Source organism: Peromyscus maniculatus, chromosome 6 (assembly GCF_049852395.1).
Source record: "Peromyscus maniculatus bairdii isolate BWxNUB_F1_BW_parent chromosome 6, HU_Pman_BW_mat_3.1, whole genome shotgun sequence".
Lineage (NCBI taxonomy): Eukaryota > Metazoa > Chordata > Mammalia > Rodentia > Cricetidae > Peromyscus > Peromyscus maniculatus.
The window spans coordinates 102116119-102140319 of NC_134857.1; the positions used below are offsets into that span (position 1 = coordinate 102116119).

The following is a 24201-nucleotide window of genomic DNA, read 5'->3' on the forward strand; positions in this document are numbered from 1 at the left end:
CTGGGTTTAGATTTACAGAGGGAAAGAAAGGGTCACTGTCCGAGCTTCCTGATGCTGACTGACCCTGTTCATAGGGTCCCATTGTCACATACAGAAGTCACCATTTCCTGCCCTAAGTCTCTTAGTTTGACCCATGTAGTTTAGTGTGAGAAAAGGGAGACTAGGGTTGTGGATGCTCTGTTTTATTAGGGTCTGACCTTAGCAAATTCCTGCCTGGCCTCTCGTCTTTGTCCACCTCTCCAGTCACTCTGTGGCATCTGTCCTGGGACTACAGAACACCCTTCTTATCTCCTCTCCTCCTGTTGTTCTAACACCCATGACATCTTTCTGGATCAAATATAATCTTTCTTTTGTTTCCATTCCTCACTAAGTGGTGGTCCTAGTCTTCCTTAGGGATGGCATCCTGTTTGTTGGGTGACTGGTATCTCCTTAAGCCTCTCAAAGTAGGAGGGAGCCATGTAGCCACATGGACTTCTGAGGTCCTCTTCATGCTTCCATGTGCAGGGTTGAACCTGGTTGTATCCAAGGGCATCTTACTTTCTGAGTCCACACTGCATTCTCTGCCTGGTGTGGGATTGGCTTTACTGAGATCAGCTTTCCAAACTGGCTCCCGGCCAGTGGCACGCAAATAACCCTCTTCTGGATGACTAGGTCCATTTTCTCCTCATCTTGCTGACCTGAGCCTGACTCTTGGTCTTCTCCCACTTAGACACAACACCATGGCCATTGGCATTGCCGTGGACATTCTGGGCTGCACAGGCACTTTGGAGAACCGAGCAGGTACCCTCAATAAGATCATCCAGGTGGCTGTGGAACTGAAAGATGCCATGGGAGACCTCTATTCTTTCTCAGCCATCATGAAAGCCCTGGAGATGCCTCAGGTGAGACGCTGGCTTTGTGCAGCCTCCCACACAAGTGTGCATTCAACACTGTGCAGAGCGTTCTGTTCATCTATACCATGTATGTCTGACTGTTCCAGCCAGTCTCTAAAGATAAACTGAACTTTAGTGAAAGCTGCCTTGGTTAGAGGCAGCCAAGAGTATTGTCCTCGGTATTTTGGCTCTGCTCATAAAAACTGTGGTAACTACTGACAGTCCACATCTCATCTTTGATATGTAATGACAAGAATTAGCCCCACTAACAAGCGATATTCCTGAAGAACCAGTTAGGACAAGACCCCATGCTGGAGTGCAGGGCATGGCAGAGGCTGTATCCATTTGGGTAATCAGGAGTGTGGCCAGTTTGGGTAATGCCTTGGGGAAACCAAAGCATTTAAGGAACTTAGAGAGTCCCTACACGAGCAGTTCTCAACCTGTGGGTCGTGACCCCTTCTGCAGGGGTCACATATCAGATAGCCTGTATATCAAATATTTACATTACAGTGCAGTTATGAAGTAGCAATGCAAATAATTTTCTGGCTGGGGGTCACCACAACCTGAAGAACTGTATTAAGGGTCGAAGCATTAGGAAGGCTGAGAACCACTGACCTAAACTGATTGTTTCAAAGTATCTCCCTCAAATTACTTAAGACAGATGGCTAGCTCTCTCACTTGCCAGGTCCAGCTTCTGACTTTGTCTGCATTGACGGATGTTGGATGTTTTCAGAAGAATGTCTAATAGAATGGGCTTCCTAGAGGGAAGTGAGGTCTTCTGTCTTCCCCTGTGTGAGTGCTTAGAGAACTTGGAGGAGTCGAGTCGAGTCCTGCAAGCCAGGTCAGACCAGCAGCATCAACACTGCTGGGTCTTTATCTGGGCTGTTTGCTAGACACCGGTTATTTCTGAAATCCTGCCAGGTGCTCATAAACATTCGCCCTTGCCACTTAGGGACACAGCTGCAGTCACATGTCCTGGAAGTCAGAGTGTTCTTGGCACATAATTTCCTTCATTAAAAAGAGCGACAACCTTAAAAGCAAGATGCTGAATAAATTAAGTACCCTTACCAGAAATTTCTTGGAATCATGTGGTAGGAGAGAACCCATTCTCACACACAAAATAACTATAAATGTGGTAGTTAATTTTAGGCCTTTATTTTTTCAAACTATGCACAGGCAAGCATCTAAGAGTTGTGGGATGGGTCATCAGAACTGTGCAGAATAGGGTAGAGGGGTTACATTTTTCTCTCAACTCACAACTGCTTCTGACATTGTCATGCACATCTATTACCTATTCCAAAATTTAAGCAGAAAGGTAATTTTTAAAAAGCAGCTTTCTGAACTCATAACTTTCCTCCTTGCAGATCACAAGGTTAGAAAAGACATGGACCGCTCTGCGGCACCATTACACTCAAACAGCCATCCTCTATGAAAAGCAGCTGAAGCCCTTCAGTAAAGTCCTGCATGAGGGCAAAGGTGAGCCGGGGTGGGGGGTGGGTGAGTGCTGGGGCTGCTCCGGGAGTGGTTCCTAATCTGTTGTCAGAGCTGTTCACGGGGCACAGGTAAGACCCTGTCGGCGGCGGCGGCGGCGGCAAGGCTGATGCCGGCCCCTCCAGGTTTATAACCACACAATGGCATCGCATGTACAGATCTGCAGTTGCTACATGAAACACAGACTACCAGTTGGTCTATTAACTGTCAACAAAACATGATATGGAACTTTCCTCCTCGTTCCTCAGAGTCCGCAAGTGTCTCACCAAGCAGTGTATCAGTCCCGCTGCTGATGCCTCTTGTGACCTTAATGGAACGCCAGGCTGTCACTTTTGAAGGAACTGACATGTGGGAAAAAAATGACGAGAGCTGTGAAATTATGCTGAATCACTTGGCAACAGCCAGGTTCATGGCCGAGGCTTCGGAGAGCTACAGGATGAATGCTGAGAGGATCCTGGCAGGTAGGAACTTGTTTCTGGAATCCTCTCTGTGAGGATTAGAATGAAGGGGGAAAAAAAGGAGGGGGGCATGAATGCCCTCAGTTAGAAAATGACCAACAAGAAGAGATTAAGGTGTAGATACTCCATTTCCTATGTCATTGCTCATTACTTCCCATTTCAATAATGTCTAAGAACACACAAATACAAAGAAATGGGTTTCAGTGTGAGTGTGTGTGTGTGTGTGTGTGTGTGTGTGTGTGTGTGTGTGTGTGTGTGAACGCGCACACGCACCTCTGTGGAAGCTAGAGGTCAACCTCAGATGTCTTTCTTCAGGCACCATACACCCCCTTTTTTGAGTCAGCGTTTCTCACTGGCCTGGAACTTAACTGTGGAGGCTAGGTTGGTTGGCCAACGACGTCCCAGGGATCCTTCTATCTCTGTCTCCCCACGATGGGGATTAGAGGTACATACTATGCCCGCCTTTAACAAAACGGTGTCTTGATTGTATGTGCCTGTCGGTAGGCATGTATACAGCATGAGTGGAGGTGCACGGGGAGGCCAGGGGCATGATCCTGTTGAGCTAGTTACAGGCAGCTGTAGGCCGCCTGACCCAGGTGCTGGAGCCAAACTCAGGCCCTCTACAGCAGCGGTGCACATTCTGAACCACTCAGCTGTCTCGCAGGTGACCATGCCCAGTTGTTTTTTAAAACTTTCATTTTTTTATGAGTACTGTGTTTATGTAATTTCTACCATACACATACTCTTACTCACCTTCACCTGTCTCCCTATGTAGACCACTTTAATTATTGTTACACACGCACACACACATGCACAAATATCTATCTATAAATACAACCTGCAGAGTCCACTAGTGTTGTCTATATGTGCATGTGTTTAGGGGATTGGATAACCTAACAGGGAGCTTGTTCTTTGAGCGGACTGAAATTCTTCTCTCAGCAGCCATTCACAGCACTTCATCTGGGGGTGGGGCCTTGTAAAATTTCCCCCATCCACTATGGGATGTCAGCTGGTGTTGCCATTGTACAGGTCTAGTTCCAATGACCTGTTTTTGAGATTTCATGGCTGCCACTCCTATCATACGTAGAAGACAGCACCTGATAGCACATATCTGGTCCTCTGGCTAATATACTCTTTCCACATGCTCTTCCCTGATGTTCCCTGAGCCTCAGGCTTAGGGACTGGGTTGCAGATGATCAGCTGGGAGATGGGCAGCCCACAGTCAACTGTTCTCTGTAGTTGACCACTTGGAGATTGCTGTTGAGGGCCGCCATCTGCTGCAGAAAGCACTTGTTTTGATGAGGGCGGGAGAGTTGATCATAGAATGCAGTTGGGAAGCATACTGGTTTAGGAAAGTGGTCGTAGTAGGTTCTCCCCGACCTCATCAGCCATAGCTAGCTGGCTAGGTTAACAGTACCAGGCCTGAATCCCCTCCTACTGAGAGGGCCTTCAATCCACTTAGACGCTGTTGGTCACCTCTGAGTGCCACGTTTGAGCCCTTGGAGATCTCGTGCTGCAATAGTGACAGTTGTGACCCACAGGCCTTACAGCTGAGTAGGACTGTTGATGGCATCTCTCCCCTGGCAGCACCCTGCATAGCACCTTCAGACACTGTGAGAGCCCATCCTCAGGGAGGCAGCTTCCAGGTCATTCCCAGCTTGATTCCTCAAGGTCCCGTGTCTAAAGTAGGTGGTATCTTCAGCAACAGGGTCTTACCTTCAAGTTCTGGGAGTCGATTGAACCCCTTGACCAAAGACTAAAAGACTAAAAGGGTTTCCTATGACACTGGGGTTCCTGTTAGGCGGACTATGGCTCTTGGAGGGAGCATTATCACCCCTGGTGGCATACCTTCATTTAAGTTATACACACACGCTAACATAAGTAAACATAAACTATGTTTCTCTATAGCCTTTTCAATCATTCTTCGTGTCCTTTAACTGGGAACGGGGTGGGAGAAAGGATAAAGCAACCCCCCCTTCCCCCTTCATAGCACCTGTGTCCTACTTTCCTGCTCTCTAGAGCTCCCCACACAACTCACCATGGTCTCTTTTCATGAAGCACTTGTCTTTCCTGGCCTTGGTTACTCCTGTCAGAATAGTATTTCCTAGTTACCTGCAAAATTCATTATTTCACTTTCTCTATAGCTGGATAGTGTTCTGCACAATCATAGTGTGTGTGTATGTGTGTGTGTGTGTGTGTGTGTGTGTATGTATATATATATTTATCACATTTTCATTACCCACTCATCAGCTGAAGGACATTTCGGTTGTTTCCATTTCCTAGCTGTTGTGAATAGAGCACAGTGAACATGGCTGAACAAGTACCTGTGGAGTAGGATGCCAAGTCCTTTGGGCACATGCCACGGAGTATAGCTGGATCTTATGGTAGATCTTCTTTTAGTTTTTTGAGACTCCTTCACACTGATTTCCACAGTGTTTACAATCCCACCAGCATTTATTTTTTTAAAATCTTAGCCATTCTGACTAGGGTAATGGGGTAAGATGAAATCTCAAAAGCAGTTTTGATTTGCATTTTCCTAATTGCTGAGGATGGTGAACACTTTTTAAGGTATTTCTTGGCCATTTTTGTTTGAGAACCCCATAGCACATTTTTAAACTGGGTCATTTGTCTTCTTGACTCTGTTTTTTGAGTTCTTTGTCTATTCCGGATATTGATCCTCTGTGCAAAGCGTTTTTGAATTATGATCCCCATCTGTCGAGTCTCTGTGGAGACTGACTTCAGGCCCTCTACTGGTACAGCAAGCACTCCACTGGCCGAGCTACCTTCCATATATGTCGGAAGATGTTCATTATCACGATTCTAATTCCTCTCCAAACTATGTCCTGTCGTTCCCGATAATTTAGGGGTCCTGCATTCCTTTCTTCCATGTTCTGCCAAGGGATGGAATAATAAAGAGCAGAGTCAAGAATGAATGTCCACCAGTAGCCACCACAAGGTGTTTTATCTAGATTGTCTGTGCTCCTCCTCCTCCTTCCTAGTTAGTCTGGAAAGTGCTGTCTAAACTGGACTTCCTTAGGCTCTGTAGAAGAAGACAGCCGCGTCCTCAGACAGGTTGAGAAACATTCATCACAGGTGCCGTGTGTGCTGCACTGAGCTAAGTGGTGAGCCTCACGGTGCTCAGAGGCATCTCAGAGGCATCTCAGCACACAGTGGCAAGTGCAGAGCGTGCCATGCCACACTCGGGGACGTGATTTGCTCAGAGGGGCAGCATGTGGGGATAACTTCCAGAAGAAAAGAAATTCCACTGTTTTCAGTTACAGCTGTGCTGTTCGGTGACTCAGGGTCTCATAGATCCCAGACTGACCTCAAATTTGCTATCTAACCAAGGATGACCTTGAACTCTTGATCCTTCTGCTTCCACCTCCCAAGTGCTAGGATTACAGGTATACGTGAGCTACCAAGTCTGATTTATGCATTGCTGGGGATTGAACCTAGGGCTTCATGCATGCTAGGCAAACATTCTAGCAAGTGAGCCATGCCCTCAGCCCCCTTTATTATTAAAACACAAAAGTCATTTACCAGAGAGCAGAGACAGGCTGAGGTAGGAATTCTACCCAGAGAGTAAAACCCCGAATTCTGAGAGAGCTCGGAGTGGGGGGTGGGGAGTGGGGAGTCCAGTGCCTAAGCCTGAACTAGTATGAAGTGTGAACTGGAGGATGGCCAACTACACTGAAGACCCAGGGGGCTGGCTGCAGCTCAGGAGGGGTTTAAACTGAGTCACCTTGGTGATGTGGAGGATGGCTGCAGTGCTGAAGAAAAACAGCCTCCTTGAGAAGGAAGCAAGTGTTAGACCAAGAACGCAGCCGAGGCATCCAATTTGTCAAACAAACCCTTCAAGGTACTGTGCCAGCCAAAAGAGGCCTATCAACTTCATTTTAAAAGCATGCTGTTACCTCAGAGCTACACTTTAGGACTCTCCTCTGCATTGTGAGCACAGATCCTTGTTGTTCTCACAGAGTGCTCAGGTGCTAGGGAGATGGCTCAGTCAGCAGAGGACCTGACACCAACCTGCAGAATCCACATAAAAAGCCAGGCGTGGTAGTTACGGTATGTGCTTGTAAACTCAGCACTGCAGAGACGGGAGGGTCCCCGGCCCACTGGCAGCAAGCATAGCCTGCTTGAGGAGTTCCAGGCCAATGAAAGACCCTGTCTCAAAAAACTACAGCAGACAGCCCCTTACTGTGACACACATGTGGACTCACACGAAGTCCTCTCAGGTCTGGCATTGTGACGCAAATAACTCGAGTATACAATTCATTAGATATTAAAGCACCCAGTATATATGACATTGGATATTGCATAATCAAAGTATTTGGATGAACTTCGAGAAAAGTTGCTTGAAGCCAACCTATAGAGCTAATCACTTTAGCTCTTATATTTTTCACCTTTAAAGTATAAAAAGTTCCTGTAAGAAAACATAAAAGAAACTCATGGTGCCCTGACAGGCAGATTTCTTTGGACATAAAAAATATAAACCCTAAGCAAAACATTAAGTAAAAAAGCAAGATACTACCAGGGGAAATACTGTTAAACATGTATCTTAGGAGAAAGAATTACAGCTTAAAGACCTCTTAAAGCACAGTGAGTAGCTGGGTGGTGGCGCATGCCTTTAATTCCAGCACTCAGGAGGCAGAGACAGGCAGGTCTCTCTGAGTTTGAAGTCAGCCTGGTCTACAGAGTGAGTTCTAGGACAGTCAGGGCTACACAAAAAAACCCTGTCTCAAAAAACCAAAACCAAAAACCCAAATGAGTAATTTAAATAGCTTAAAGACCTCAAAAACCTAATGAATAATTTAAACAGACACTACATCAGAGAAGATGCAGAATTGTTAAGGAAAGAAATTTTTTTAGGAATGGAAATTTTATCTGCAGTAAGATACTCCAAATGGCTGTAATTGATATTGACAAAACTCAGGCACACAGACACTAGAATCTTCATATGTTACGAGTGAATATAAAACCGAAGTTATTACTAGTTCTTTCAAAGTAAACACAGACTTACTGTATGGCCCAATAACTCTTTGCCCAGAGAAATGAACGTCCACAGGGGCTTGTACACGTTGACATTACTCACAGTACGTCAGTTTAGTGAATGGGTTAACAGAATCTGATATGTCCATATAAATGCCTATTAATCAACAATTGAATGGAATGTGTTATTGCTAACATGCCACACACAGAACAGTCTGGAAACCATTATACAAAGTGAAAGAACTCTGACAGTGCATAACATATGGAGCTGCAAGTTTTTCTGTGTCCCGCCTAGCCCACGGTCAAGGACAAATCTCTCACCCGACAGTACCACAGCTGCTCAGACCCAAGTAAACACAGAGGCTTATATTAATTAAAACTGCTTGGCCATTAGCTCAGGCTAATTACTGACTAGCTCTTACATTTAAACTCAGCCCATTTCTGTTAATCTATATGTTGCCATGTGTTCTGTGGCTTTACCTGTGTGCTGTTACATGCTGCTCCCTGGACGGCAGGCTGGCCTCTCCTCTCCTTCTTCCTGTCTCTCTCTTTGAAATTCCTGCCTGCCTCTAAGCTGCCTTGCCATAGGCCAAACGGCTTTATTTATCAACCAATAAGAGCAACACATATTTGCGCGTACAAAAAGACATTCCCCCATCAAACATAATCATGTGATTCCATTTCTATCAGACTTCTAAAGCAGCACAACTCACCTGTGGTTCTCTAGGATGGGGCAGGAACAGAGACTGGCTGGCTGGAAGTACTAGGGAACTGAATTATGTAGCATCAACCAAATTTTACAGCTAAAATAGCTGCATCACAGCAAGTCGTTACAAAGCAATCCAGACAAGATGCCAGCCAACACTCCTCACAGGGACACAGGCCGGTGGATTCTTTGAAGCTGGTCAGTGAGGAGTCCTACGTTTTTCTATGGAAGCATTTTTAGAATTCAGAGAGAGGAGGAAGTTCATGTAATTCTACTGTAAAATAGGAAGGCTTCCCACCCTTTGAGGTAGAACCGGACTTACCTGTTTTCTTTTGATTAGATTTTCAACCGGATGAAGAAATGAGCGAAATCTTGAAGACTGAATTTCAGATGCGATTGCTGTGGGGCAGCAAGGGTGCCGAAGTCAACCAGACCGAGAGATATGAGAAGTTCAACCAGATTTTAACCGCGCTCTCACGTAAATTGGAGCCTCCTTCTGCAAAGCAGGCGGAGCTCTGAGAACCACCCAGAAGACATTGGGGCATGACCGGAAGCTTCTGCAGTCCTGATGGGAATACTCAGCATCCGATAAAGTAATAATGTGCAACTCTAATAAGACAAAGCTTTGAATATCCACAGGATATTAAATGTGTAAACTGCACAGAGCGTACTTATTTATGAATTGTTTAAAATTACTACTGATTTTTAAATGAATGGTAATTTATTATTAAGATAACTATTGCTAATGTTGATCAGCAAATTTAAGAAGACATAGCTATATTGCTGGTTGTTTAATATCATGGTATTTGACCATCTTAGTTTTAATTTCATGTCATATAAATGTAAATAGAGGCATATAAAAGAAAAGCATGAAACATTGCAGAAGGTATCAGTTATATGATATTCTTTGAATATGAAACTGTAAATAGTCATGAGTGGAAATATATCTTTTTTTGTGAAATGACTGTATCCTGTCTCTTTAATATTGATTCACCTTAGCATGACAAGTCTAACTCCTGGATTCTAAGGAACTTTCTTCCCTACCCCCATATTAAACCAAAGTTAACGAAAGTGGTTTGCAAATCTACAGGTTCTGCTGTAAAGACAGAATGAATAGTGAGCCAAAGGAGTCCTGCTGCAAAAGACCTAGGGAAAGTGCTTGCTAACAACTGGACTGAGCACCCAGATGTCACCTGCCATTCTATTTCATGATACAGTTGCTCTACCACATTGCAAGCCCTCCAAGACACACTTGAAGCAATGCTTTCCTATTCGTAGTTCTTTGGGTATCCTTTAACCCTTTTATGTTACTTTTTGTTGTGCCCAAAATCAACTTGAAGAAAGGGTTTACTTTGGCTCATGGTTCTAGAGGGACAGAGAACATCATGGCAGGAGGAAGCTCCAATCTTTTTCATCTACACACAAGGAAGAGCAAGAACAGGGTAAGGTGAGGCTATAAATACAGCCCACCCCCAGCGACATACTTCCTCTAGCAAGACTCCACCTCCTAAAGGTTCAATGATCTTCTTGACCTCCCCAAATACATGAGTGTTTAGGTGATATTTCCACCACACCATCCCAATGAACTCAGAATCTCCATGTGAAGGCAAACCCTAACACTTGATGAAGTATTTGCTATACTCTGAATCAACTATAATATATAAAAAAGCATATGAACCAATCGTTTCCTCTAGCTGATAAATACACAAATCTTACAGGCTCATTTTCTAGGTTTCTGGCTTCCCCAAAAGAATAGTGTCTAGTATTTAAATAGACTTTCCATTTGTCCATTTAAAAATTTTTTGAATGTAAGATTTTAAAGTATTCTGCTACCAACAGTTAGGAAGACAAATATTTATTGTCTTTTTGTTTGCAACATGGTCTTACTATGTAGTCCTGGCTGTCCTGGAACTCACCACGTAGACCAGGCTAGTCTTGAATTACAAGAGATCCGCCTGCCTCTGCCTCCAAGTGCTGGGATTAAAGGCGTGTGCCACCGTGCCTGGCTTGTTTATCTCTGAAGTATTTAAATCATACCCCAAGTTTTATGGCCATAAAATAAGTCATGAAGGTTTCTTCACAATATTAAATAGTCCTCAGAGGACTGGTTAGATATTACACTACAACACGGCCATCTTAAATATATTGCCCTAGTCTGCTTTTTTGTTGCTGTGATTAAAAAAAGGGGGGGGGGTTGGAAATGGTTTATTACAATTTCTAGGTTAGAGTCCATCAGCAAGGCAAACTAGGGCAGGAACTCAATGCAGGAACCTGGAGGAATGCAGAGGCCATGAAGGAATGATGCCTCTTGTCTTGCTTCCTGCTTCTGCCTGAGGTGGCACCATCTACAGAGGGCTGGGCCCTTCCACATCAATCATTAATAAAATGTCCCACAGACATGCCCACAGGCCAACCTGATGAAGACAATGCCTCAAGTGGGGTTCTCTTCCTGGGTGACTTTCTATTTGTGTCAAGTTGACAAAGTAACCATCACATCTGCCTACTAGCACCAAGTCTGAGACTCTATGTGTGGTCAGTTTAATACAATGACACTCTTCAAATCCTAGACTGTATTTCCATTACTACAACCTAGAATTTTAAGTTTGCCACCCTTTAAAAGGTGCATTAGTGTGTGTATATGTGCACACTATATGTACTTGTTTGTGATCAGGTGTGCTGAGTGTTTTCCTCTATTGCTTTTTTTTTTTTTTTTTTTTTTAAATCGTTTTAAGATAGTCTTTCACTGTATTCGGGGCTGATGGCTACAGTGGTTGGCCAATGAGCTTTAGGGATCCACCTGTCTCCATGCCTACACTGAGGTTATAGTCTCCATGTTTGGCTTTATGTAGGTAACGAGGAACTACTCAGGTCCCCATGTTTATAGACCAGGAATTTTGTAGACTGAATCATTCTGCCACCCCCCTCACCCCCAGGATTATTTTTTTGTGAGAAAGGGTCTCGTGTAGTTCAGGCTGGCCTCCAGCTCATTGTGTAGTCAAGTCTGTTGGGGAATATTATTTTAAGGTGTGCTACTTTTATTTATGTTGCATTTTTTGAACTGTGAAGCTGTGTTATTTTGCCTGTCTAAAACACCTGATGGTCTAATAAAGAGCTGAATGGCCAATAGCAAGGCAGGAGAAAGGATAAGCAGGCTCGCAGGCAGAGAGAACATATAGGAGAAATCTGGGAGGAGGGGGAGAAAGAGCAAGAAAAGGGAGGGGGACTCCAGGGGCCAGTCACCTAGCCACCCAGCTGCACAGCAAGCCATGGAGTAGGAGTGGAAGTAAGATATACAGAAGCAAGAAAAGGTCAAAGTCCAGAGCCAAAAAGATAGATGGGATAATTTAAAGTTAAGAAAAGTTGGCAAGAAACAAACCAAGCTAAGGCCAGGCATTTATAATTAAGAATGGACCTCCATGTGTGATTTATTTGGGAGCTCGGTGGTGGGCTCCCCAAAGAGCAAAGAGTTAAAACAACCAACATTTTGGTGTTCCAACGTGGGGCCTTGGAAAGCTGAACAACAAAGGATGACCTAGAACTTGAGTTCTGCTTCCACCTCTCAAATGCTGGGATTCTAGGCATGTGCTACCAGGTCCAGTCTACATTTATCAATTGTTGTGGGGGTATACATCTACTTTGGGCAATATAAAGGTTCAGATATCTTTAGAAAGCTCTTTCGCAAAAGAACACTAAATAATTGGTAATATTGAGCTCAATAGAATGAAACTCTCTTGGAACATTCCCTCCCCTCCTCAACCCCAAAAGGTACAGCAAAGCTTTATGGAGTAACTTGAAGGTAGACCTGACGGAAAGCCCTGAAGTCAGCCCAATGACTGGAAGACCGTCTTGGAGGAGCTGAACTTGAACTGCCTCCGGTAAACAGGGATTCTACTGATGAAACAGGGTCGAAGAGAATACCTACCAACAAAGAGGATACCAGCTGGTTACAGATACATCCTGGCTCTCCAGAGACAGAAGCAAAAGATATTTATGTAGAGATATGGGGCGGAGGTTTGTAAGGGAATTGACTTACTTGATTATGGAGACTATTAAGTCCCATGCCAGACCATCTGCATACTAGAGACCCTGGAATGCTGTAGCCTCGCTCAGTCCAACTCCAAATGTGTCAGAATCAGGGAAAAGTGATGGCGTAACTTTCAGTCTAGGGCAAAAGCCTAGGACCCTGGGGGTCTATGCTACCAGTAGTGGAGTCCAAAGGGCAGAAGAGTCATTAAGCTTGAGAGCAGGAAAAGCATCCGAGCTCCAGAAAAGAATCCACTGTTCTGTGTTTATGTTCTGTCTAGGCTCGCTGCCTAATTAGTGCCGTCTACACTGAGGCTGGATTTTCCCCACCAACTCACATGCCAGTCTCTGGAAACAACCCCAGACATACCTTGTAATGCTTTCCCTCCAGTGTTCTAGGTATCCCTTAATCCAGGCAAATCGACACCTAACATTAACCAGCACACTACAAAATATGCCTGTCTTCACATACAACTCCAAGAAGAAAACCCGTATGTAACCTTCAGTGAGGTTCTGCAGCCGCTCTTCCCCCATACAGGTCTTGCAGCAACTTTAAATATACATATCAAAACCAAGACATTGATTTATTGTGATCCCAGGTTGGTGCAGCCTACTCGACAGACACATGTTTGTCTTGCTAGACAGAAAAGCTTACTATGAGGCTACAGTTCAAAATAAGAAACTATTGTTAGGACTTTAATACATGAAGGCAAACACTGCTTCTCGGGGGTCAGGGAAGAAGATGACGTCTCCAAATTCTTAAACAACCAGTTGAGCACACAAACAGAAAAAAAAAAGGTTCTGTGCAATACTACAACGAAAATCTAGATGACTTAACCTACATGTAAAAGGTAAAATGACAGAACTTTCGGAATACAGAATATCCCGTTTACCTTAGACAACTAAGAATTCTGAGGTTTTATTGTTATGTTCTGTGTGTATGTGTGCGGTGGTGGTGGTGGTAGGCTGTGCACTTGAGTGTATGCCCACAGAGGCCAGAAGAGAGCATCCAACCCCCTGGACCTAAAGTTATAGGCAGTTGTGAGCTGCCTGATGTGGGTGCTGAAAAATCAAGTGAAGCCCTCTACAAGAGCAGTTCATGATCCTCACTGCTGAGCTATCTCTCCAGCCCAACTAAGAGTTTTCTTACAGAAGATTAAACAAAAAGTAGTAGTCATGAACAAGTAGTTAGTATGGATTAAAATGAATTTCATCAAAAGAAAAACTGGCAAAGAACCAGACATTACCAACACATACAACTGACAAAAGACTGGTACAACAGGCATCCTCTGAGCAGGCCCCAATGTTCCCTGCCCTCTGCTGCTAACAACCATGTACTATTCCACTCACACTATGCCAGGGTTGGTCATTGTGATCACAAGCCTAAGACAAAAGTAATGCTATGTCACACCTGAGATTACGGTACAAAAGGGCTTCGGCCTCCATCGTGGCTCTTCATTCTCTTGGACCACTCACTGTAAGCTACCCTGACAGTGTCCCAGAAGAGGGGTCCATGTGGTAAGCCTTTGGTCAGAGTCCAGCAAAGAACTAGACCCTATCAACAATCTAAGAACGTTTTAGCACCAGGTAAGCCTTCAGATAAATGCAACCTATGAGAATGTCTGAGTCAAAACTAGGTTTTGTGTTACATATCTAGCTGATGTGTATTTACAAGTACAAACCAATGATATAATTAATACCCTTAATACCTTAAGAATTCCCATGGAAGACAACCAACCAACCAAAGGAAAAGAACAAAGATTAAAAACGAATTTACACAGAAAGAGAAACACAGCATACATAAAAAGATGCCCAATATGAATAATCAGAGAAAAACCAAACTACAATGAACTTTGACATCTTTTGAACTAACAGTTTAGAATGCCCGACTCACAAGAGTGGGTCAGAATATAGAACAAGTAAACCTTACACAGAAATTACTAGAATGTAAAAACACAGTAACTTTCGAGGTTAAATGTGGCACTTTTAAAACTGAAAACTGAGCACTGTCTTAGTTTCTGTTGCTGTGAAGAGACACTATGACTAAGGTAACTTATAAAAGAAAGCATTTAATTGGGGTCTGGCTTACAGTTCCAGAGGGTTATTAGTCCATGACCATCACAGCCAGGAGCATGGTGGCAGGCAAGCAGCAATAATGCTTGGAATAGCAGCCGAAAGCTCACACCTGATCCATAACTTGTTGGCACAGAGACGGCCTGGTGGGACTTTTGAGACTTCCAAGTCCGTCCCCAGTGCCACATCTACCAATTCTTCCAACCATGGACCAAGCATTCAAATACACGAGCCTATGGACACCATTCTCATTCAACCCCCACAAACATATTAGGAATTCCACTTCTAGGTGTAGACTTCAGAGAAACTCCTGTGTCAATAAATACATGTGAATATTCTCAAGCAATACTATTTAGACTACACAAAGTTCAGGAAACAGCCAAAATAACCCACCAAAATGTTGGGTAAATTGTGTATTTGTTTAATAGTGTACTACACACAGTAAAATGAACTATGCAGTATGTGGATAGTCTCACAATGAACCTTGGGTGAAAATCAATCTTAAGATATAGGAATACTGCAAGTATGTAACACGTGAGCTGTTAATACACTATATCCATAATACACAAATAAGTATATAAACTGATGTACAAACCAAATGAGTTCTTTCACTTTTCCAAACTACATAATAAAAACTATTAAGAGCTAAAAGTACTCCAAACTGCCAGTAAATAATCAGATCCTTTTTCTCTAGACTCCTGTTTCCAGCAGTCAGCACCAGGCATGGCACTCCCGTGACTCCATACAGGGAACTCTATTTTTCCAGTGATTTTCTCCTGGAATTTCAGTCATGAATTTCCTAATGTGCTGTCCAGCACCTGAAGAGGAACCATGCAGTGATGCCTCCAGGTCGCAGACCCCACCTCAGTGCTGGCTCTACAGCCAGGGAGAGCACGGAAGAGCGGAGAGAGGGACCGTGAGATGGGGACTGCTGATCGGCTCGAGTCCCGTCTCATTTCCCACCCCGACTGCACGTTTACACCAGACGAGCAGGAAGCCACTGGGCTGTCAAATAGCTGCTGTGAAGCAGGACAGACGCCAGAGAGAAAGGCGGCTGAAGAAAACCACACTGGACACATCCACTAGGGTTTCCTCTAGTTCCGAGTCACAGCAACTCGGTCTTGTCAGCAGCTCAGCAGAGGGAGACAATATCCTGGCGACCAACCAACCAGAGAAAAGCGGGACAGCTGTGCTGTGTCATCCAGAGCTCTTCTCTAAGTAGACAGGAGTCCCGTTCCTCATACCTTAAATGCACAAGGTGGGCCTGATCTCCTTACCAAATAAGGTAAAAATTTCCAGACCATTCTAAGGGGCAACACTGCACTCACTGTCGAGGGGCCTGCAACTCAGGCTGATAGCCAGGCTTTTGGTCCTTGAGCAGGACAAGGAATGTCTCTGTTGGGGAAAAAGAGTAGGGCCTCTCTCATCCAAGGGTTTATGATACCAGTGTAGCTCAGCATGTGAACAAAGTAACCAAGAAACCACAGCAAACTTTAGCTTTCTGTTCACTGTTCACACCTGAAGTGCTGACTACCACGGGCTCCCCCGTATACTTTCTGGACTGGACCACAGAAGCTGGGACGTACATGCTTCACTTCGTGATTTTTCTGAGTTACTCCTTCCACTGAGCAGTGTGGAGTGCTGCAACATGGAGCCTTCACTTCAGCTACGCATGAGTGCACACAGCACGAACATTGGCTCTGCTCACATGGAGCATCTCTACAGAATCATCTGTCCAGAGGACAAAAAAACCAAAAAAACAAAAAAACAAAAAAAACAAAACAAAACAAAACAAAAAAACAAAACAAAAACAAAAAACCCCAAGGAACCATTTTGGAAAACCCAAACTCAAATTCACACAGAATTTCATAGTTCCTCATAGAATAGGTGGCGATGGTCCTTTCTCCACTTGTTAAGTTTCGTGACGGCTGCTTCTTCAGTGTGGTTCACAACCCACACATACACCTTTTCCTTAGAAACTCTCCTCAGGCTTGACATTCTGGGTCACCAAAACGCTGGCTCCAAAAGCTCCCATTCTCTACATCATCTCATACAAATGAGAGCTCTTGTCACAATGGTGCTGAAATCAAGGCAGTACGTATATATAGACTTCTTCATCTGTACCAGACAAGGAGGCTTTAATTTCTTAAGAACTTAAGTCAGTTTCCTATTAAACTTCCCCCGAATGCTGACATTATGTGGTACCTTTAATGGTTGCTCTCAAAACTGAAATTACTCTTCAAAATTTATTTTTGTCCTTTTTCCAATTTCTTGGTGCCTTTCTATTTTCTATGATCTCCGTAACTGCCGACAGTGACTGTCCAACTTGACTACATCTGGAGTCACTAAAATCCAAGCAGCTGGGCACAGCAGTGAAGGATTCTCTTGATTGAATCATTTGATTTGGGAAGACGCATCCCAAATCTGGATCATTTGAGGTTGGAAGGCCCAACCAAAATCTGGGCCACACCCAGAGGCAGCCCACATAAAAGGACACAGAGAAGCTTGTGCTTTTTGCCTGCATGTGCTCACTCTCACTGGCAGGTTCCTCTCCTGCTGCTGCGGCATCCCTTCACTGGGATTAGAGTCTACCACTTCGGGCACCCAACAGAGACAAGACCTGCTGAAACATCCACTGAAAAACTACTGGATTTTTGGCCTCTCCATTGAGGTGCCCATTGTTGGACTAGCCAGACCACAGCCTCTAAAGCCACCGTAATGAATCACCTTCTACTAAGTATTACAGATTCATCTCATCAGTTCTGGTCCTCTAGAGAACCCTAACACAGTGACCTCCTTCTGAACAGGGCTGGGCTCCTTTTCCTTCCAGATAGTTAGAAGCCTTTTTTATTGTCTTGGACATCCCCCCTACCCTAAAAAACAAAAACCCTTCTGTTCACTTGAAGCTGTAATGTTTGAAAGTTTTGCTGCTATTTTCATTGTTTTGTGTGTGTCTACTCCCAAACTCCAGCGCTGATCTTTCAATTTTCATCATCATAAAAATTCCAGCCTCTCACTGCCCAGAATCTCTCCTGAAGCTTTATTCCCTTTGGGCTTCTGAAAACCTGCAGTAATGGGTGAGCACTTGCCTTTTTAAGAGGTGACTCTTGTGAAACTGGACTTCCTGAAAGTTATCGATAATGTGTCACTAATTGCAGCAAATGTTCTCTTTCCATGCATTTTCTTTTCCCAGGAAGCATGGATGCTTTGCAACTAGTCAGGAAGGAAATGCTGGCCAATGTGCAGTGGCCAGATCAGACTGTGTGGTCCAGGGACAGCTCTTACAGAGGCAGGGGAGAGGATGGGGACAAAGGAAGTCTGTGCCACATGGCTACTGCCGAGTAAAGATAATCTCAAGTTATTACACTGGATTAAATTCCCTCTAATTAAAAATCCATTCTTTCTTTTAGCAAAGCTTGGGAGAAACTAAGAACCAGAATCAAGTGCTAAAATGGATTCTCGCAAAGACGGCTGCACTTTGGGAACTTAGTGTCCACTTTGAGTTATCTGAACTCTATCTACCATACTTAGCCCGGAATATCACATCTCTTTGGTTCAAACAGCAGGAAAAGATAAGAACACATTTTACTGACCATGAAAAGATTGTTTTATTCCATGAAAATATTCTCAACAGAGAACACTATCATAAACAAGGCATTTTACCATTAAGAAATCAATATGTGCACAAAGAGTGAAAATTACTGCAAAATTAAGAGACTTTTTTTGACAGTTTACATGTTCAAAGTTTAAGAATGATTGAAGAATGACTTACACTGTGCAAGTACAAGTGTCTTTTCCAATGTTATAACCCATATATAGGTTGCACTACTCCACATGAAGGGACTTGCCTCCTATGGAAGCAAACCCAAGCTTTAGAAAAACACACAGTAGCTTGAAAAGAACAGTATTTTTAAGAAAGCTTTGAACTTTGCCCTCTGTGATTATTAGAAAACATAAGCACTTCAGGCTTTGTACAGAAGACAAACATAGCCGAGTCACATTTCCTTCTCACCGCTAACTTCTGAAACAAAAATAGCACTACTTTTTAAAACTACTTCATGTAGTCTGTCAGTATAGAATAATGTCACATTCTATAAATAACCCTGTAACGAGATTTAATATCTAAAACTGTATAGTTTACTAACCTCAAAGGTAATACGCTATATGTCAGCTGCATAACAGTGGTGTACTTGATCTTATGAAGGCATTAATGTTCACACAATTGTCATTCAGCTTTAGTATAACTGGTAGTATGTTTCAAATAGCACTGGAAAAATTATTAAAGCAGTCACACAGTTTCTAAAATATTGCTTGAAATCCAACAATACACAGAACATTTCACATTCTCTTTCTCCCCTCAAAACAGTAAAGAATCAAATTAATGGAGCTTCAGTGGTACAAATCACCCTCCCACCCCACCCACCCCCCTGTTACAAGACCACTAAGAAATTAGTTCAGATACAAGTCATTAACAGAATCACAAATGCGAGGCAGGACAACATGGGCAATGGGAGCACTAACGACAACTGTATTTACAAGTATAAACATACAGAAATTTCCATTTTACAAGTAAAAGTGCACATAGATCATTACAAATTTTCACTACATTTTATCTGGTTCAAACAAAAGCATCACTTGGAAACAGACTATCATTGTAATAATTAAATGAGATCGTCATCACCCCGTTAGAAGACAATAGGGAAAGGCCCATCCAACTTCTCATAAATATACTGAAGAAAGTAAAATGGACTTGGACAGGTCTTGAGTTGGATGCATAACTTTGAAGATGCACCACTGCCCACGGTAGAGCTCTAGAAGCCACCTACCGAGGCTACATCACAGCTGCGGGGACGCCGCGGCCACCGCAGAGTTAGAGGAGGAGCACTGAGATGGCACAGAAAGCCCTTTGTGGGATACTGGAGTGGTAGTGTTGGCAATCGACAGATTTAGGCACTCGAGTTTAAGGCAGCATTTGAATGGAAGCAGCTGACTTTGGACAACGGTCCTTTCGGTGGTGCGATTGTATCCTCTGTGTTTATTATGCCAGGACTTCAGTGCTGACTAGATTCTTCCCAGACTGAGGTGCTGAAGATGTGTCACATGTCACAGAGTTCTTTAACTGGGCTGTAGGCTAGAGCAGAGATGTTTTCTTTTTCTTATCATAAATACTTGAGGTTCACAGACTATGTCTTCATAATGCCAAAACTGGAATGTTTGCCGTGGGGAAGTTTTAGCAGCATACACAAATACTAAGGTGGAAACATTAGTGCTGAGATGTTTGACAAAGTGATTTGCACTACAAATGCAAAACGAAACAAAGGCTTGGACAAGAACAGGGGATTACAAAGACATGCCTGAAAACTCTAGCCCAGATCACTCTACACATGCAACAGGATGTTAAGCAAGCACGGAGGTGGCGCAGGCAGACACTGACAAATGGCAAGGGTTCTACCAGACGACGGGTCTAAAAGCCAATCAAAACAGAGCTGGATGGAGACAGTCCATTGGGACAGCCCAAAGGAAGACGAACTTTAAGACAGCTCTGCATTCTTTCCGATTTGGTATCAGTAAAAGAAATGAAAAAGAGGTCAGCCATTGCTGGCTTTTTTTTTCTTCTTCTTCTTTCATGTGAATAACTGTGAACTAGGAATTTAAGGACTGGTACTATAATGATTTTAATGTATGGAAATGCTAATGAAGTTAGTAAAAAAAATCTGCATGCATTCATGCAACTTGCTTCTCTCACTTTCTCTTTGAGCCTGACAACTCTAATACCCTCCCCCCAAAAGCAGCTGCATGTAACCTCCTTCAACATCTTGCCCATTTCCTCAGAAACCCTCTTCAGGAACCTGCAGTCCAGGAGGAAAAAGAAAAAAACAATTACTGAAGACCTTTGGTAAGACCAAAAGGGGCATTCAGTTTAAAGTGTCCGTCCCAATGTTCCTCAAAGTATTTTATAGTCAGCTACTAAAAACACCAGATAGCTTGAAACATTAAGATAAGCAAAGGCCAGTGTTCCTGCTTCCTCTCTTTCCTTTCCCACTCAATGAACTAGGGTGTGGCCACGTGACTACCACACTGGAGGACTCTTGACTGGGCAATGATTCCAATAGATGCTTGTGGTGATACATTGGAAAAAAGGATCTACTCTGACAGTCAATGATCCCACTAAAATGAATCCCTCAATGGTGGTACAGAGGCCTTCTTTCACCTTAGTAGAAGAAAAATGTTTCTCCTCTAAGAGTCAACCTTGCCAGCATTTTCCTCTATTCCAAACTCTCCTCTATCTTCACTGAATTAGATTCAGTTTCTCTTACAAGTTACTGCCAAATGCTAAATGAGCACTAATGGAATATTCCTAAGACATCTTCAAGTGAAAAGTACAACTTTAAGATTAACTTGGAATGAACTCTGTACATCACTGAAAATTACCAGTAGACCTGACCATTTGTTCAGGTCTCAGTGCTGTTTTATTTGCATACAAGCTCCAGCAGGTGATTTATTCTGTGATGCCATGATGAGCTCATATTAAATAGACTATATACGAGGAACTCACTTTCTTTCTTTAGGAAACCAAGTGAAGAATAGCAAGGACAATGACTGTTATTTTAACCAATTATCCAACTATTGTTATTTTTCTTCCTAGAAGAAAACTGAAGCTATAAATTCAAGCTCCTAGGCTGAGGTGCTCCTAGGAATCAGTTTCTCCAGTTCAGAACAGGTTTGTTTATTTCAATTCAACAATCACTGTTGTTTCTGAAGTGAAGGGGTCAGGGAACATTCTACCTATGATTCTTGCCTAATAAGCAAATCTATTATTTATAAGGCAGAAAAGCACACATCCTTTACACACACTTAGGCAGGACAGAAAGCAAAAGGCATCAGATAAGCTTCCACACAGACATCACTTGAACAGTAAGGCGTCAGAGAGTCTCTTGTGGCGATAGTCACCTCTCTCTGACCAGGCCTGCACTCAGCTCACATAGTGAACAACAGATCGGATGCCCTTGACTTTTGGTTTTTCTGACCTGTGGAATGTGTTGTCATTTTATGTTATACATGGCACAAAGATGCCTGGTTAGTTTAGATATAAGTTACTGCACCTTTACTGTTTTTCTCTAGAGTTACATCTATGTATGTCGTGGGAACGTAGCCTTCTTCGCCATTCTGTCTCCGGGCTCTTGTCCATCCATCACCTTTGTCCTCCTCAATAATGTACAGAACTTCACCTTCCTTCATTGCCAGAGTACCTTCGTTATGCCCTAGGTCAAAGTTTTCAAAGCAAGAGCAGAATTAAAACACTGCAGAACTCATTAATAAAAGTCATAACTACAACACACTGACACGAACTACTATTAACTTTCATTGTACCTAGTTGCAGAGCCCACTGACTGTCACGAGCAGCGTCCTTCCTGTAATGTTCTCTGGTTTACTCAACATAACTGTGCACACTGCCATCCGAACCCCACAAAGCGTCCAGGAGGCTGCTGACAGTCATCTGCTGTAACTGGGCCACAGCAGCAGTCTAATCGCTATTTCACAATTCTAACTCTTTCCCCAAATTTGAGCAGTGCCTATCCAAAAACTTCATGAAGTAGAGATCAGGAAAGAGTAGGGGTGTGAGAGAGAGGAACATAAGAAAGAATATAAACAGAGGGGTTCCTCAGAGAAGCTGGCTCACCAGACCAGCCACATCAATGAGCTCCACGTTCTACTGAAAGACTCCTGAATAAAGTGAAAGAACAATTACGGATGACTCCTAACACCAATCTCAGGCCTCCACATGTACAAGCACCCACATAAACACATGTACCCACATATATACAAACACACACATATGTATACCACACATATACATGAAAATGGAAAACCTGTATTTGTGTGTGTGTATGTGTGTGTGAGAGAGAGATAGAGAGAGAGAGACAGAGAGACAGAGAGAGAGAGAGAGAGAAAGCACGTGCTGCAGCCTAAGTGTGGAGAGCAGAGGACAACTTCAGGCATCAGTTCTCTTCTACCACATGGATCCCCGGGAACTTAGGTCCTCAGGCTTGGTGGCAAGTGTCTTTACCCACTAGGGGATCTCCCTATCCCTTTAAACATATTTTCTAAAAGTGAAGAGTAACTAAAGACTTTACTCAATTGTAAAACCAACACATGGAGAAGGGTGTTAAAGAGCATTTCACAATTGCTGATGAAGATGCTATTCTGCTCTTCTGTTAGTTAAAGAAGAGGACTGTTTAAAGGTCTGCAGAGAGGGCCACAACACCTCCCCTCCAAAGCCTGTTCTCCAGCCATCACAGGAGAAGGCACGACAGTCAGAAGCTACCACTTTCTTTGCTACTCTCATCTGAAGCAGAAGCCTGCAGAACCAGGACACAATGATGGCAGTCAGCTATGCCTTATGCCTGGCTCTTGATATTATTTAGCTGCAGTGAAGAGCATGAAGAGTGATTGACTGCCTGGCTTGGGCTACATGTTCAAGCTGCTTTGGCTTTTTTGAGCACAGGAAGGTGTAACATCTAGGACTTGAGGAAAATTTCTCTATTACCTAGAGCTGATAGGTGTATTAGGATTCTGGCAACATACATGACTTTCTTTCAATTCAGTTGTGTGTGCAGAGGTGGAGGTAATACTATCTTTATATCACTATGCAATTCATGAACCAGGAATGTAATTTCCTGACAATATATCATTTAGCTAAGAATACTAAAATAAGTGATGAACATACTTTGAGGAACCAATTTCTCAAGTATGATATATTAAGAAGACCATACCATCAAAGGGGTAGATAGCTTTGCAGTGTCCAATAGCAGGCAAGGGGTCGTCATCTTCGAACTCATCGTCAAATTCGCTGTGGTGGCCATGCTGTTGTGGTGGCCCACGGACTTCTTGGTTTGCATCGTCAGTGTAACTTCCCTCAGGACTAAAAACCATGAAAGTATCTCTGATCAGGTATCACCAACATGAGAACTCTTTGTGTATTATTTATAAGTTGATCTCAGGAGAAATTAGGTATCAATGACATACTTCCATACTGAGCCCTATTTTCAAACATTAACTATGTAAATTGCTTGTAGTAATATAAAATAATTCTTCACTTAATTTCCTAAAGTAAACACTTAAAAGATTACAATGTTCTAGAGCAATGCTCAGTAAACACACCTCACTGTTACAGGATCTAAAGATGAAATGGAACAACATAGTAGACACAAGTTTTCTACTATCAGAGCTATTCCTCAGTAGATTCACCCAGTCCAGGCACAGTGAGGTGTCTACGATCCAGCTCATGAGAAGCTATGAACACAGCACATGCACAGAGGTGAGCAGTTCACTAGCACTCCTGCAAATCATCAGACACAAGTGCTCTGCCCAGGACGGCCCCAAGAGACACTCACTCCCTTTCCTCCTTGAACCTGGAGAAAAACCACAAGCTTTAAAAAAAAATCAGATGGAGCCTTAAAACAAATCCAGTACTAGAAGAGGGACAGCCAAGAGGTAGAAAAAACCCTGAGTCCTTAAGAATATTACCGAGGCTGTCCCTTAAATTATTTAATGAAGCCCATTTTTCCTCTAAGACAGTACAAAA

The 24201-nt window shown here is 43.3% G+C and overlaps 2 protein-coding genes across 4 annotated transcripts in view; one reads left to right on the forward strand and one right to left on the reverse strand.

Moving 5' to 3' along the window:
- The window catches only part of Bcar3 (BCAR3 adaptor protein, NSP family member), a 113040-nt gene extending 103560 nt beyond the window's left edge, over nucleotides 1–9480 (forward strand). For both annotated transcript variants that reach the window (XM_016010104.3, XM_016010105.3), the window contains 4 exons: nucleotides 710–881; nucleotides 2237–2348; nucleotides 2612–2824; nucleotides 8860–9480. In XM_016010104.3, the coding sequence (XP_015865590.1) occupies nucleotides 710–881; nucleotides 2237–2348; nucleotides 2612–2824; nucleotides 8860–9038 (676 nt within the window). In that variant the 3' untranslated portion in view covers nucleotides 9039–9480. The remainder of the gene's footprint in view (nucleotides 1–709; nucleotides 882–2236; nucleotides 2349–2611; nucleotides 2825–8859) is intronic.
- Nucleotides 9481–18198: 8718 nt separating this feature from the next.
- Nucleotides 18199–24201, reverse strand: part of Fnbp1l (formin binding protein 1 like) — an 82308-nt gene continuing 76305 nt past the window's right edge. Inside the window, exons 13-15 of one of the 2 annotated variants that reach the window (XM_076574901.1) lie at nucleotides 23390–23538; nucleotides 21719–21877; nucleotides 18199–20464 (exon numbers count right to left, since the gene is read on the reverse strand). In XM_076574901.1, the coding sequence (XP_076431016.1) occupies nucleotides 20457–20464; nucleotides 21719–21877; nucleotides 23390–23538 (316 nt within the window). In that variant the 3' untranslated portion in view covers nucleotides 18199–20456. Of the gene's footprint in view, nucleotides 21878–23389; nucleotides 23539–24201 lie in introns of both variants that reach the window. The other variant, XM_076574902.1, reaches the window with a different exon arrangement.